This window comes from Chelmon rostratus, chromosome 3 (genome assembly GCF_017976325.1).
Source record: "Chelmon rostratus isolate fCheRos1 chromosome 3, fCheRos1.pri, whole genome shotgun sequence".
NCBI lineage: Eukaryota > Metazoa > Chordata > Actinopteri > Chaetodontiformes > Chaetodontidae > Chelmon > Chelmon rostratus.
The window spans coordinates 1324948-1340585 of NC_055660.1; the positions used below are offsets into that span (position 1 = coordinate 1324948).

Sequence of the window (15638 nt, forward strand, 5' to 3'; positions counted from 1 at the left end):
TTACATGGCTGCTTCATGAGACAATTATAGAAATAATCTGCTTCGACCACCAAGTGTTCATAAGCCTTAAATAAGCCTCAAACTGACCTTTTTATACAGTAATGCACCATGGAGTTAATGCTGATTGGATGATGGGGACCGCAGACAGGTGGACAATGTATTTCCCTTTAAATTCACAAACTGATAGAAAGCAAGAAACAGAAAATGAAAAATGAACCAAAATAGATAAAAACAATCATCCATCTACTAAATGATGCATGAATGCGCTGTATACTGTAATGATTCAGAAGCACGTTTTTAAAATATCTGCACAACTGCGAACAAAGCACTTTTTGTAAATCTTCCATGTTAAAGAAAATAAATAACATGTGAGACTGTGCCATACCACCTCTCACATGGTACACACATAGAAAAGTATGTGATCTCACATAACTCAACATGTAAAAATGAAAAAGAAGTTCTGCTTTAGTGATATTAAAAGCAGCAGAGACATTAGGCCTTTCATGTATGTGTTTGTAGTCAGGATTGTTATCCTCTGACTGGCCACCAGAGGACGCTCTTTACAAAAGAACCTCCGGTACATGCTCAGAGTGACACTGACAGCTCTGATGCTCAACACTGTCTCAGTGACAGTGAAGACATGCAATCCACCCATCAGTATAGTCTTTATGAGAGCAGGCTGATAGCAAAACAAAAGAAATATCAACCAGCGCTTCAAGAGTTTTATTAGTTTCAGTGTGTCTGGACAGAAACCCTGTAGAAAGAAAACAATCATGTCTTCCAAGCACAGAAAAGCACTCGTACAGTCCAAGAAGCACCTGTTTGTTTGGAGGACACGATGTGGATCTGGAAAAACGTACATTTACTCATGTGAAATAAATGAAACACATACAGCACATAGTTTAACTCAGAGGCACAAACAGTAGTTTTATCCATAATTAAGTTTATTTTTTCTTGTTTTTCATCAACATATTTTGTTTTCTAAAGGTCATAATTACATTTTAAAAGAATAAATATCAAGTAATGTTAACAATAAATACGTCCTGGTAGATCATTAATAGTTCTATGTATGTATAGTACTAAAAAAGTGAATGTGTGATAAGCAGAGAGGTGCAATAAATGTATTAAATTAGTGTTGAGTGCTCATTTTAAATTATCTGCTTTAATAATTACGTACTTTACTAATAACTCATGTATCATTTGTGACTTGAAATACATGTTGGAATTGTAATACACACATGAGTCTAATGAAGCCAAAGAACTGGTGAACACAGTGATATAAATCTATATAAATACAACAGCTAAAACATCTAAATTCATATTTCTTTGAACAGGCTGATGCCAGTGTGACAGATCCAGTGTGAAACTTGAGGTGATGTAATGGCACAAACATGATATCAAGCTTCTTTTTTTTTAACACTCATAAGTCAAATATTTCATTTTAAATCAATATCACCCGAAAAAGGGAAAATGTCAAAGGTTAAAATCTATTCTATTCATGTAAAGTAAAATAGGCTATTTGTGTCCATAAAGATAAACTCTCAGTATTTTTGACAGGATTCAGAACAAATAAAGGACGTGACAAAATCAGCAGATTAACGTAGATGGAAAATATTTTGCTTATCAAAACCTTTTGGTGAATTTATGAACAATAACGATGTGAGAATATTCTGTCACACTTGAACGTACCGTGTGCTGCATCACTAACCTCCATTATTCATGAAATACTTCACTGTTGTGTCTACGCTAAAAAAATAGAGTGAGGTCACGACAGGTGGCGGTCGAGCAGGAACGAGGAGGAAGAGCAGCGGTTCAAATTCACATCATATGAAAAGTATTAGCGTGTCTGAATTCAGAAGAGACGCTGACTCGACAGCATCGCTCTGACGCCGCCGCCTGCCGCGTTCAGTGCTGAGTCTCACTCACTAAGCTTTAGCTGCGCTGGACTCTGTGTCGGTGGGCCTCCTGGACAGGAACCACACCTTCATCGGCTCCTTCTTTCCTTTCATGGTGACGGGGCCGCGATACTCCAGGTTAAACTGAGGGTCAGCGTTCTCAGCGGACTGCAAACACCTGGAAACAACATCAGCACCGCGTCAGATCATTTTCAAACCCGCCGAGCGAAACATCACACCTGCTGGTTTGTGCTTCAACTGGCTTCCTTACAAACCCCTTCAAACCCCTCTAACTTCTCTACAGGTGTGATTAAAATCCACAGGTGAGAACATGTCGCTGATACGAAAGAAGGAGGTGCTTCTACGTACCGGTACGTATATTCCGAGACGTTTATCTTCCCCTTTTCACCGGTAGTTTCTGTACGACTTGTGAGGTTGACCGTGTTTCCAAAAAGGCAATACCTGGGCATCCTCTGCCCAATCACCCCGGTCACCACTTCACCTGTGTGGATCCCAATCGTAATCTGGAAAGACACTTCAGTTAGAGTTGAACCAAAAGTCCCTCATTTCATGTCAAATACTGGAAAAGCAGGAGGAAATATTTATTGTAAGATATTCACAGCACTAACCGGTTATCTGCAGTGAATTCATTACTTAAACATGAAAACCTTTGATTATCTGCTCATGGCAACAGGAAATGCACAGTATTCAGACAAACTGCTGTAACACTGAGAGCTAAAAACAACCCAGCTGAGCCCCCTCTGAGTCTGATTCTTCCAGCTCTCAACAGAAAAGGTGCAACGTTCAGGCGGATTTAAGGTTTACTCTGCCAGAAATTAGATTTTTTTTATTTTTATTTTAGATTTTCAATAAACCAGCAATTCCAAAAGTAGCCCCAGACAATCTGCTGGCTAACATTTACACACGTCGTCTTCAGAGCGCGAACACGCTGAGCGTCTCCGACAAATGAGGATCTATTTTTAGACGCGGGGCCGTGAGATGATCCGAGTCTGTTCCCGCGAGCGAGCCGGGCTCTTCTGCCGGTGCCACGTCCAAAAATAAACAGCCCTTCGTTAACCAGACAGCGTTTTCCAAACTTCAGCCTCAGCGGTCATCGATACAATAACAGTCTGCAGCCGTCGGTTAAACAGAAGTCTGCTGTTTTTTATCCGACTTTTCGCCGCTCGTGGGCTCAGCCTGGAAACACGACGCGCAGATCATTCTGAAACCGATCCCTGAGGGGCTCGAGTGACAGTTTACAGTTTGTCAGCTGCAGAAGAGACGCTCACTAGTTTTAAATGTGATTTTTCAAAGCAATATTAGGAAATTAACAGTGATCTCTGCCAAGTTACCAGATGCATTGCTAAAAAAAAACAAACTCCAAAATAATTAAATATGTGAAGAAAAATAGAAATACCGCTTGCTGGCATCACACGAACCATCTGCCAAATGAAAAATGTCACTGAGATTTAAGTCGGCCAAAATGACGCCAGTTTAAGACGTTAAATGTAGAATTATTAAAATAATTAAACGTGTTGTGATCATTAAAAACACTGGATGAGACTTTTTTCTACTTTTCACTTTGCTAAATTCCTGCAGTCGCTGCAGAGTTTGCACTGAGACGACCATGTGCTGCCACCTGAGCGCCACTTGGAGGAGGGAGTTTCACACCATCCACCACAGTGCTGCGGCACCGTTGGCACCAACCGAAGCTTAAACACACTTTGATTCACTGAGTGAATTTAACAGGAGGAAAAAGTGCGTCTCCACCTCTCGACACGATGTACAGACTGTTTTCTGTGCAGCTGCTCTCATTCCATGATAGCAGAGCGGTCGCCCTTACATTTAGCAAAATAACATGCTAACATCATAGAGAATAAACAGGAAACACTTCTGAAACCGCTCACACCTGCACCGGCTCATCGTCCACTTTGACCTGTCCAGCAATCTCCAGCATATCCAGAGCGAGGTGGCAGATGGACTTGGCGTGGTGGGTGCACGGCTCCGGTAGGCCGCTCACCGTCATGTACTTATCGCCCACTGTTTCCACCTGCGCGAAGACATACGTGAATTATATCATGACCTGTTTTGCATGTAAAATCATCTGCCCCCCCCCGCACTACCAGGGACCGAGCAGCCAGAAATAAACTGAAACACCCTGAAATAAACACTTAAACACTCGCATCAGCTTCCAGACATGCAGGGCCTCTTTGAGCCCGGCTAAGACCCCGGGACCACCTAGCCATTCAGACCCGTAGAGTAAATATTACTTCTTTTGGTGACCCAGTGCCTGAAGCCGCTCCCCTGGCAGCGCAGAGATCTGTTTGACTTCTTAAAGTGCATTCTTGTCTGAAAGCCTGGAGTGTAAATCAGCTGCACGAGGCCCATAAAGTGCTGCAGAGACTCTGTAAAGCTACACTGTGTTTAGAAGTTAGGACTCCTCTTCATATGGTGAAAAACTCGAGTCAGCTGATATAAATAGTCTCTTACTGACATGTATGTGCGGAATTGCGTAACATCATTCACCAAGAGAGGCGGAGTGCTTCACGAGTGCGAGATCGTAGTTCAACCGCTCAGATTCTTCATTTTAGATCGACTTCATGGCTTTGCTGCACTAATCCCTGTTTTTCTTCCTTCACTGAGAGAAACGTACACACATGCATGATGTATTGTGATGGTAAAATTCTTGCTTCCAACCTTGTATACATAAGGGTTATTCCGAGAGTCTGTCAAGATGTCGAACCGCGTGTAAACATCGTTGAGCAGGTTGACTATCTTGATGGCCCCCTCGGCCGAGGCGTGCTTGCTGCAGAAGGCGTTGAACCCCACGATGCCGCTGAAGAGGATGGTCACGTTGTCGTAGCGCTTTGCCGGGACCGGCCGCTTGTGTCGCAGCTCGTTGGCAACGGATGGCGGCAGGACGGAGTAGAGCAGTCTGAAAGAGAGGAGGAGGCGTGAAGAGTCCGGGCGAAAGCGTCGCCGCGGTTCGGTTCGGTCGAGCAGCAGCGTGACGGGCTGCCGCGCTCGGGTCCGTCGGCAGTTTATTTGCTAACCCGCCATCTTTGGGTCGTTTCGCTTTGTGAGCTGCTCTCGGATGGGAGGGTGGTGTTTCTATGGTAACTAGTTAGATCATGGCTGCCTGTTAAAAGCAAAATACTTTCCATGATGCATCATGATTTCAGGACACACGATGTATTTATCTGTGACATCTGCAGACGTGAGCAGGCGGTGTTGTCCTGACACGGCTGAACGGCAGCAAAAACAGCATGAATGCATGTTTTCATGAGCAGAAAACCGACAGCGACGGTGCAGCAGCAGCTCTCTTAAATATTTACAGAGGAGCCAAGAATTGTAATGAACGCTTGGAGCCCGGGGCTCATTGAGACCGGAGAATAACACAGCGATCCGCCGGCGCAGTGAAAGTCTTGTTCTGTGAGAAGCCACAGCAGTCTTAATAAAGGCTGCGCTCCACCTCCGTGCTGCGCTCCAGCTGTCACCTACTGATGTGCCAAATCACTACGACAGGCAGAGTCAGGACTAACTGAGGAGTAGCTCAGGCCAGTATCAACCTGGGTTTAACAATAGAACCTGACCCTCGGGGGTCCGACCGTCATGTAGCCTCAGCGCGGCAGCATGGGACCGAGACCTGTTAGCGCCCCGCTGTGTCTTCAGTGTTTCTTGTCTTCAGCTTGTCTCAATACTTGAAGACACTATTCTTTCATCTCGCTCGAAGACGGACGAATGAACAATCTTTGCCAATTATTTTTCCGACCAAGAGAGACGAAACGAGTGAGAGCAGTGATGTGATGATGTGACGCCCGGCCTGCAGGGGCTGTGTGATTAAACGTCACTCTGACAGTGTGTGAAGGACAACGCTAACGTATGGTCTGAATAAAATCTAGATTTCTTTGCTTTTTACTGGGTAAAAGTAGGTACTTTTACCTCATCAGGCCTCTAAAAAATATTAAAATTAACTGATTTTAGGGGGTAAAAAACCCAAACTATCCCTTTAATGTGTGGATATAGTTTTTCTAGTCGAGTAGCAGCAGCAGAGAAACGGTCCCACCTGTCTGTCTTCTTCTTCTCGTCCTCCAGGGCCCGGAGCGTGTGCTGCAGACGGTCTGTCAGGATTTCCAGCTCTTGGGTCAGCTTGTACTCCTCACGGAACTGCTCGCCCAGCAGCACCAGGTCCCGCGTGGCGTCGTGCAGCGGGATGTCGCTCAGGTACAGCCCCCTCCGCGTGAGGTCATCCAGGTTCATGACACTAGAGAAACGGAGACATTGATTTGTGTCAGTGGCTGCGAGGAAACTGGTCTCGCTCATGTCAGAAATGAAAGTACAAAGCGATGAGTTCCTGCGGCGGGCCCGTCCAAACTGCTCCATGAAGGGCCGTGTGGCGGCAGGAGGGGCACACCAGGCTGGATCCACGTCTTCAGCTGATAATTAGGGGACCTCTTGATTGGTCGGAACAGAAACCTTTTACAGAACAGTGTGGACACGCCTGGCCTACGGTGACCGTCTCCGGGTAGACCCCCCTCTCTGGGATGAGGTCAGACGCTGTGCTGGAGCTGTTGAGGTTCTCCGGTCAGGTGAATGAGCGCTTCAGCCCCTCTTATTTCCTGCCAGGCAGCGACCTTTAGTGAAAACACCGACCTCGTCCTCTGCCGAGTGTCTTCCATCTGTGAGGACAAGATCTCTTGAACTCTGCCCCCCTGCGTCCGATATGTCCGCTGCTGACTGAAGGGCCGCAGAGGCTAATGGAGGTCGCAGCAGAAGAGGCAGTGTAATAATTACCAGCTCGCAGGTTCCTCTGCTTCTCTCTTTGTTTTCCTCTCAACATGGACTCAAACATTGTTATTGTGAAAGCGGAGAAGCAGAAAACATGTGAAGCAGCTGATAAACTGTTTGATTATCATGTAACAACATGAAATACATGATGTACTGCTCTCATACTGCAGTTCAGAATAATTAAAATACTAAAATAAATACTGTCAACAAATCCCTTTAAAAGCTGAAAACCAACAATGAATTCATCGTGTTAGAACTGTGTGCTTGTGAATACTGATGTTCATGTTCATGGACCATTAAAGGGACTAACGGGTCCATTAAAAGGGTTCTCATTTTAGACGTAAAGATCAGTTACTTTGCACAGGATGGAGATGAGGTGTTTTAAGTGTGATCTTTTGAGTCAATCCCATAAAAACTGTCCTGCTACCATAAATACCTGCTATCGCGTGTTAATCCGCGTCTGAAAATAGTTCCCAACAAATGAGCACCTTTTACTCCTGTTTGAGTGACATTTGCCCATCGAGCCTTTTTCTTTTAAATAAAAGAAAGAGTTTGTGTCCTGTTTGTTAAAGCCTTAAAGGATAACGTTTTTTTACAACCTGGACCTTATTTGTAGCATTGAATACGACCATTTACTCCCCCAGACAACTTTGGTGGCATTTGGAGTCGTTTTGAAGAAATTAGCCCCAGAGGAGCGGCGCGTATATCCGTATAATGCGAGTACTCGGGGCATCCATGCGCAGCCTCTATATAACACATAATCTGCAGAAACTCGTTCATATTCCAATATTTTGTTCTGATATGCTGGTGCTATTCCCCTCTGAGCCGGCGGTCGGCTAGTTTAGCTGTAGTTTGGCACAGCTGTGGTTCGTTATTGCGTATTCATAGCCGACCGCCGCAGAGTCAGCCGTGTTGTGGCTGGCTGCTCGCAGCGCGCGGCGTTCGGTAATGACATCATCCACGTCAGAGGTAGTTGCCTAGAGATGCCGGATGTTGATAACATGCCACCACGGGCTCAGAGGGGAATAGCACCAGCATATCAGAACTAAATATTGGAATATGAACGAGTTTCAGCAGATTATGCTTTATATAGAGGCTGCGCATGGATGCCCCGAGTACTCGCATTATAATACGGATATACGCGCCGCTCCTCTGGGGCTAATTTCTTCAAAACGACTCCAAATGCCACCAAAGTTGTCTGGGGGAGTAAATGGTCGTATTTAATGCTACAAATAAGGTCCAGGTTGTAAAAAACGAAAGTTATCCTTTAAAGTCTCCAGAGGGACAAATGTCCCAAACCAGGAATGGAAAATACTGAGGGAGGGACCGAGTCATTGTAGTTAACCAGCCTACGTATTAGCATGTGGGACAGAGGAAACACTAAACACTCAACCAAACTGTTTCAGTGTCTTAATTTGACTTTAATTTAATTTAATTCTGGTTTATGTATAAAGTCGGTTTGAATTGTGAATTCAGGACTTGGGCTCACCTGGGCGAGCACAGAAAAAGGATGTTCTCCGCCTCCGGCAGGTAAATCATCTGTCCTTTCAGCCTCAGACAGCTGATCTCCACCCCCGTCAGCTCGTCCTCGTTCTCCACGGTCTCCACGTTCAGCAGGCCCTCCTGTCAGGATGACATCACTCGGATGAATATTTCATCATGTGCTCGTCTCTAAATCTGCTTCACAACCGGGCTCCAGCTCGGCTCACGCTTTATTTTTAAACCTGCGTGTTTCTGTGTTCCACGTATCGTCCAGGTTTGACTTCAGAGTCGAGGGAATGAAATCAGATTTTATGCGTCATCTTTTTTGTTCTTGCATCGTGTCTGAAGCAGCCTCCCAGAGACCAGAAACAGCTCAGCATTTTCTGTCTCATGAGGACACACAGGTGTGAAAATGCTCTGACTCCTCAGTGAGATCTATGCTCCACCTGTCTGCTCTGCCCTTCCTCCTACACGTCCAGTAAACGTCTAGCTGTCTGTTTCAGGACATTGACGCTCCTGCTGTCGCTGCCTTGTGCACAAACTGCGATATTAAAAGCTTCTTCCATTGGTTCATTGCACACATGCTCTTTGATCTCTGCATGTTAACAATCTCCTCCTCATTAAGTCAGGAGTCAAAATGTTATGCAGCTGCTAAAAATGTCACTGAGCTCATAAATATTAATGGATAAGAGTATAAAAACATTGTGTCGTGTACAGTGAATCCATGTTTCGATCCTTTACGGTGTGTCGGTGCTTTCGTGCCTCCTGGTCGACAACAAACACTGAGTCAGGTGTGGTGTCTACCTTGCTCCGCAGAACGAACACAGTGTTGATGTGGGAGAGGATGCCGTGGAAACTGAAGTCGATGTGAGGCCGGACCAAAGAAAACACGGAGGGGAGGATGCAGGTACCGGGCTGGAGCTGGGGAGGAAAAGAACACGTGCACATTTCAGCTACATCAAATTAGAGGTGATTCCTTCGTCTGGATGATTCATAGCTGCTGGACTCTGGACATGTAAGAAGTCCAGTCCTGCTAACACACAGCAGAGTGCTGACTTCATGCGGTTTCTGCTGCATGTTAACAGACTTCTGCACACCTGAGGCAGGACTCGATAGATGGCGTTCCCACACTGCGTGAGCATCAGGTCTTTGTCGAACATGAGGTGGAAGGGGAAGGCCTTGCAGAAGGTGTAGGGGCTGATCCGGGTCTCCTGCGTGCCGTTCTCCTCGAAGCCGTCCAGGTCCTCGTAGAACGCCTCCTCCTCCGAGTCCTTCTCCTCAATCAGAAACTTGATGTGGTCGCACTCCTCGTTTTTCGGCTGGATCATCTGCATCAGACCAAGATGATGTTAATGTTGCCAAACTGACATTAGTTAAACTGGACCACATGTGGCACTTTGATTCAGCAATTAATGTTTTTTATTAAATATTTCACATTATTAGTGTCATTAATATTATCCAATGAATCACACTGCTGACCTCACGTCAGTTATTATAGAATTAAGGCTGTGCATGATGACATTATTCAGTGGGTCTATGGGCATAAGGTACGCTGACGTCAAGCTGCTGTCTCTGCACCCTGTTGCCACAGCAACAGTGGCTAATATTTCCAGAAATTGGGTGTCACATTTGGAGCGTCTGCCATTTTCTGTGCTTTCATTACACACACGACGGCTGAAAAATGTTATCCTGTCTGTACAATGTGATTAGGTTTGAGGGAAAATGTCACTCGGTCATGAAACGAAGAGGAAACTCCCGCCAGAGTAGAAGGGACGTCTCGGGGGGGCAGTCACTGGTGCAGATTACAGGCTGTGGCAGCGTATGATGTCCAGCTTTTCGTATGACTTTACACAAAACCTGATTATCTGGTGGAATAAATGAGCCAGGGTGAAAAAACCATGCATCTCTGCTCAGCATGAACGATCTAATAAACGTGCAGTTAATTTAAATCCGTCCTCAGTTTGACAAAGTTCAACTAAAATCACGGAAAGACGAAAAAAAAAAAGACTCCCGAGCTCCAGACTCGATCACTTAGATCTAAAAATATCTGGTGACTCAGACGCTGGGCTGTTGTCACGGCGCAGCGCTGCTCCCGGTTTATTTTGGAGCTTTCTGTTGTTGGATCTTCACATTATAACCTCCTCGATCATATTCTCAGACACAAGCACACACGCTACGACTCAAAGCATCGCAGGGACTCAAAGGCTCCACTGAATGCTGATTAGAGTGAATCTGAGAGGAGCAGAGAAAACTGTGAAGTCGTCTTCATTCACCGTCGCGAGCAGAGCGAGCCATCAGAGCTGTGGGTTCAGTGTGCGAGAGAAGAAGAGGGGGCAAAACCAGCAAGGCAGACCTTCATCTCGATCTCTGTTCCGTGGATCTGCTGGGCCACCGTTTTAATGATGCCGATCACGATGTCCTGCAGGCCTTCTCTCTCTGAGTAGTAGTGAAGAATCAGGTTGTTGCCCTTCTCTGCATCCGTGCAGCGGAACGAGGGGGCCCTCATCCCAGGGTAGATGGTGCCCAGGTGGTCATGCAGAGCATCCAAATTCTGAAAATTGAGATTAAAGATGAAATATGCAGCATCCAATCAGAGCACAGTAAATTAAAACCTGGCTGAGGTGCAATGAGTTAAATGATGATGCTGTGACGTTATACATGAAGCATTTCAGGCCGAGATGTCCTAACTTTCAGTCCGGAGTATGTGTCAAGTTCCACAAAGGCTGGATCCTACAATTCCCATAATGCAACACGATAGTTTACCTGCCCGGTAAAGCTCACATGTTTAAAACTTCACACGCTCAGTTATCGACGCAGGATTTCTGTGGAAAATTTAGTCTCAAGCCCAAAGTGAGACGACCCTGATGACATCACTCTGACATCAGCAGGGGTTATTTACTCAGGCTCGTGCAGAGGCACAGAGGTCATCATACGACGTTTTCCATTGGCTGAGCAGACCTCGCTGTCTCCCATCAAAGCTATAATGTGTAAGAAGTGAGCTAACAAACAGCGCAGCATATGACCAGAATATCCGCTAACTGCTGCTCGCTGTACTCTGCTGTAGCTTTCTGTAGCTGCAGCTACTAGCTGCTGTTAGCTAGCCAGCTCAGTTAGCCATGCATGGTGATCGTCGGAACAGGGGAAAGTCAAACCAAGACAGTTTCGGTGAGTTTTATTTTGTTTCTGTTCGAGTTTAACTTGGTGATCAAGCTCGATCAGTAAACGAGAGAAACTTGAATTCAGAAGGTGCACGGTTGTATTTTTCTGTTCAAGAAAAATGTAGCCATGCTACATGTAGCAGAGTTAGCAAAGCATGCTAACTTCAGTAGATATCTCTGCAACACGACACACAGACGTCTTTGACAGAACGTCAGAACCGTTCCTTCTACATGTTCTGTTGATAATGTTCATTTTTTACTGTTTTAAACTAAATTTCTAGCCATACCTCACACACTGCACCTTTAAACAGCGATTTTACAATCATTTGGGTTAGTTTTACAACCAGTCTTTGAACTCTGCTGCCCACCTGCAGGAACTCACGAACATTCGACCCCAGCACTCGTAATATGGTGTCGTATCCCGACTCCTGGCAAAATTCAAAAAACATCTTCCCAAACAACTGCAAGATGTCTCCCGCGTCGATCTCTGAAACACAGGAAGGAGCTCGTCAGCGCTTCAGCTTGTGATGCAGAAACTTAAATGCTACAAAGCTCCATTTTTTTGTCGCATCATTTTTGTTCCAATAATTAAAAGAAAAAAACATGCTTTCACTTACTGAGAACTTTACTTGCAGCAGCAACAAGATCGTATGTTTTGGCATCTTCATATATGATTCTAACCAGGAACTGACCCTCGATATCGAGCTGAGCCTCCCTCCTGAAAACAAAGAAGGCACCAGTCATGAGCTTCAGCAGAAGTAAACAGACCCTGTTAGCAGCTTGTTCAGGCAGCCAGCGACTTCGCCTTCGTGGAACTGCGTTCTGTTGTTGCTTAAATCACACACGGACTTGTGTTTACAGCAGCGTGGAGTCCAGACAGTCAGAGGCAACTTGATTTATACTACAGTAACGTTAAAATATGTTTTTTTAAGTGGTCTTAAAGCTACCCAGTCGATCAGGTTCAGATCTAAGCAGACACACTTTGCTATTTCTACATTTGACGATCCATTTTACACAGCATTGTCAGAAAACTTAACGAGCTTCTGATTACGACTGTTTAGCTAAGAAAACAGAAATGATTTACAGGCCTGACCGGCAGCTGCTATTTTATCAGAACGTGTAACAGCTGAAAAAACACACGAAGCCTTGGAAGCTTTTGCAAAGAAAACAAAAGTTCACTTTTAAACTATTCAGCCCATCAAAGTCCGAACAAACACGATAAATATGAGGGAGCTACATTTGCAGAGATAACAAAAGACGCTGCAGAGCGAGCGCTTTGAGGGCGCTGACACTCGCCAGCTGCTGCAGCTCCTGCTTTTTTTAAGGCTTTTTTTAGGCGGGGTCGAGTCCGGGACAGTTAAAACTACAACTGGAAAATAAACTAAGACTGAGCCAAACATTTCAACATGCTGAAAAAATGACATGTTAACATTAGAGTGGACGACTGGAGTTACAATCCGCATGTGGGTTTGTTGGAGTGGGTCATACCACAGTCTCCCTCTGTACCCCCAAGAACTGCATCGCTGTGCAGTACGAGCTAAGATACAACCTGCCCATGGTGGAATGTGTGTAAATTAGTAAATCTAGTGATATACTGTAAGTTCAGCTTGAAGGAGGTGACGTAGCTCCCACTGAGGACCCTGAGGTCGTCCTTCATCCAACAAATAAAGAATAAATAAAGGATTGTTGATCTTCCCAGAGGAACTGTATCCCTGGCAGTCTGCAGAGAGTCCAGTGAAAACCATGTGAATCTCAATTTTTCAGATCAATTGAAGGATTAAATGTTAGTTAATGGGCTGATAAAATTCCCATTCTTCCTATGCTTAATAAACCAGTTTGAAACAGACCATTTGTCTGAAAATGCGGTGGCACACAGCTGGAAACAGGGCTGCTCGTGTTGGGAGATGAAAGCTGCTCACAGTTATTATCAGTAAACAGAGAAATCTGAGACTTTATTTCAGGTGTCTGCTTTGAGCTCAGTATTTCTAACACTCTCACTCCAGCCTGTTTTGAGGTACTTGTACTTGAGTGCTTCTGTTGTACGTTCTACTGCACATCCCAGTGGGAACAAATGCACATTTTAACTCAGAACATTTATTTGACAGCTGCAGATTACTTTGCAGATGAGTTCACATAAAAAAAAACATATCACCTTTTGTAAAATATGATCATTTGTTTTAGATAAAGTCGGCCAAAAAATATTTAATGACACACAAATGAGTTCCACTGCATTCAGATAACATATTAAAGTGTAACTCACACATTTTTAGCAATAATAATATAATATGACACTTAGAGGAACCACTCTTGTTTCATAATGAGTACTTTCACTTTGGATACTTGTAAGACAATTTTGCTGATCACACCTGCATATTTGTACTTCATTAAATGAGTTGAATACTTCTTTTAACGATGCAGCCTAATTACCAGCAGTAAACTAATGTTTCTGGGCCACATTTCAGCCACAATCTGGAGCTGTGGGATAGAAAATGTGAGCTTCTTCCACTTATCTGAGTTTCAGAGTTTCAGTGTGAGCCTGCAGAGGCCGCAGGTTAATCATTACAGTTACAGCAGGTGTGTGTCCCTGCTCAGGTGTGTGTCCCTGCTCAGGTGTGTGTCCCCTCTGACTCCAGCAGGGCCCAGCAGCAAACACTCACTTGATGTCTTCCCACACATCTGGGCCGTAATTCCTTAAAACGAGGAGCTCCAGGGCGTGATTCACAAAGCCATACTGTGAATTAATGAAAAAAAACACGAGCGACGTCAATATTCACTTCATTAAAACACACATTTTTCCTGAAACCTACCTGGTGCATCGCGTTACACGCGTGTTTTTACCCGACAAATCAAATCCTACAAACACAGAATAATGTAGATTGCGCAGGAGTGTCCTGTCCATCTGTGAATGTGCAGTTAGCTCTCTACACACGGTCAAACTGTTGGATAACGGCTCCACCGCGGTGTCCAAGCAGGAAATGTCAAACGCAAATACGCCACATCGCGTGACAAACGGCCTGATTTACCTGCTGTAAAACATCATATAAAACCGTCATGAACGTACCATGATGACAGCTGCTCTGTTTATCCCGATTTTTAAGCAAAACGCGTTAAATCTGAGGCAACATTCATCGTTTGGTACAGATGCTGAGTGTCTCCGTGTCCATTCCCCCGTTTTTTCCTCAGCCCGTGACTGACAGCGACTCTGGCCAATGGCAGATCAGAGAGGGACCGACGTAAAACAGCCTTGACCAATGAGAGCGCAGCTGCGCTGTCCAACCGGTGGTGTTGAGCGTGAAGTCGCCGCAGGCAGCTGAGCGCTTTTAAAGCTCGATGTCAAGTTTACAGTTAAGATCATCTGCGTGCTCTAACACAGAAAATACATTAAGATTTCTCCGAAAAGTGAAGTGAAAGCTGTATTTTTCTAACATGTAATTTGTATGACAAACATACTTTAAGATTTATAGAATATTTTATCATCATCTGTACTCAAGTTCTTCACTTTAGTAAAAGCACTAATGCCACAGTGTCAAACTGCTTTTTATAAGAATAACAATCCTACATTCAAAATTTTATTAAATAAAAATGCAAAAGTATTGCCAGAAAAACGTACTTTAAATGCCAAAAGCAAAAGTACTAAATTTGCATTATGACTCCTTTCAGTGGGAAATATTAATATATTAGCCTGTTTATTACTGCATTACGAATATTGATGCTTTAATATGTAAAAAAGCATTTTAATGTTGCACTTGTCAACAACTGTATATTCCTTTTGGCTTGTTAAATGGCTGACAATATATCAGAGCCTATTTAATAAGCTCATTATACGTTTTTAATGTAAAATTAGTAAATATAGCTGTCAGATAATCGAACACAGTGGATTAAAAAATGCAAAAAACAAAAAAAATAAGGTGGATGTAAAATATTTTGCTCTGACATGTAGTGAAGTAGAGGTGTAAATAAATAAAAGTGCTAAAGTAAAGCTAAAGCTAAAAGTACAGATACCTCAAAATTTTAACTGCACAAATAAATACATAACTTTAATTAAGTTTAATTAATTTAGCTACCTTCCATCATTGCATATCATGTGTTTATATATAAACAGAATATGATACTGTGAAGTCAGTCACTTAAGTCTGTTAATGTCAATATTTATTGCGCTTTGATTACATTACATTAATGATTAAAGCACATCATTATGAGTGATAGTAGAACATTCATTATTCTTCTTGTGTCATATTCCTGCTGTATAGGAAAAGAGTGCCATGAAACCAATGTAATAAATACAGTATAAACACGTGTACAGTGGAAAAAAAGT

At 43.9% G+C, this 15638-nt stretch overlaps 1 protein-coding gene across 1 annotated transcript; it reads right to left on the bottom strand.

Moving 5' to 3' along the window:
• Nucleotides 1-996: 996 nt before the first annotated feature.
• Nucleotides 997-14476, bottom strand: gucy1b1 (guanylate cyclase 1 soluble subunit beta 1). The gene is made up of 13 exons (XM_041933068.1): nucleotides 14385-14476; nucleotides 13981-14054; nucleotides 11941-12041; nucleotides 11692-11810; nucleotides 10519-10716; nucleotides 9263-9493; nucleotides 8970-9086; nucleotides 8173-8306; nucleotides 5962-6159; nucleotides 4593-4830; nucleotides 3805-3945; nucleotides 2265-2419; nucleotides 997-2073 (listed from the first exon to the last, which is right to left on the bottom strand). Exons 1-13 carry the CDS (start codon nucleotides 14385-14387, stop codon nucleotides 1926-1928), a joined length of 1857 nt encoding a protein of 618 aa, XP_041789002.1. The 5' UTR covers nucleotides 14388-14476; the 3' UTR covers nucleotides 997-1925.
• Between the last annotated feature and the right edge of the window lie 1162 nt (nucleotides 14477-15638).

Coding starts and splice junctions, on each gene's coding strand:
- gucy1b1 (XM_041933068.1), bottom strand. Junction 10,717..11,691: donor ATGTTCGTGAGTTCCTGCAG/GTGGGCAGCAGA, acceptor CTCAATTTTCAG/AATTTGGATGCTCTGCATGA. Junction 2,074..2,264: donor GTCTCGGAATATACGTACCG/GTACGTAGAAGC, acceptor TGTTGTTTCCAG/GTGTTTGCAGTCCGCTGAGA.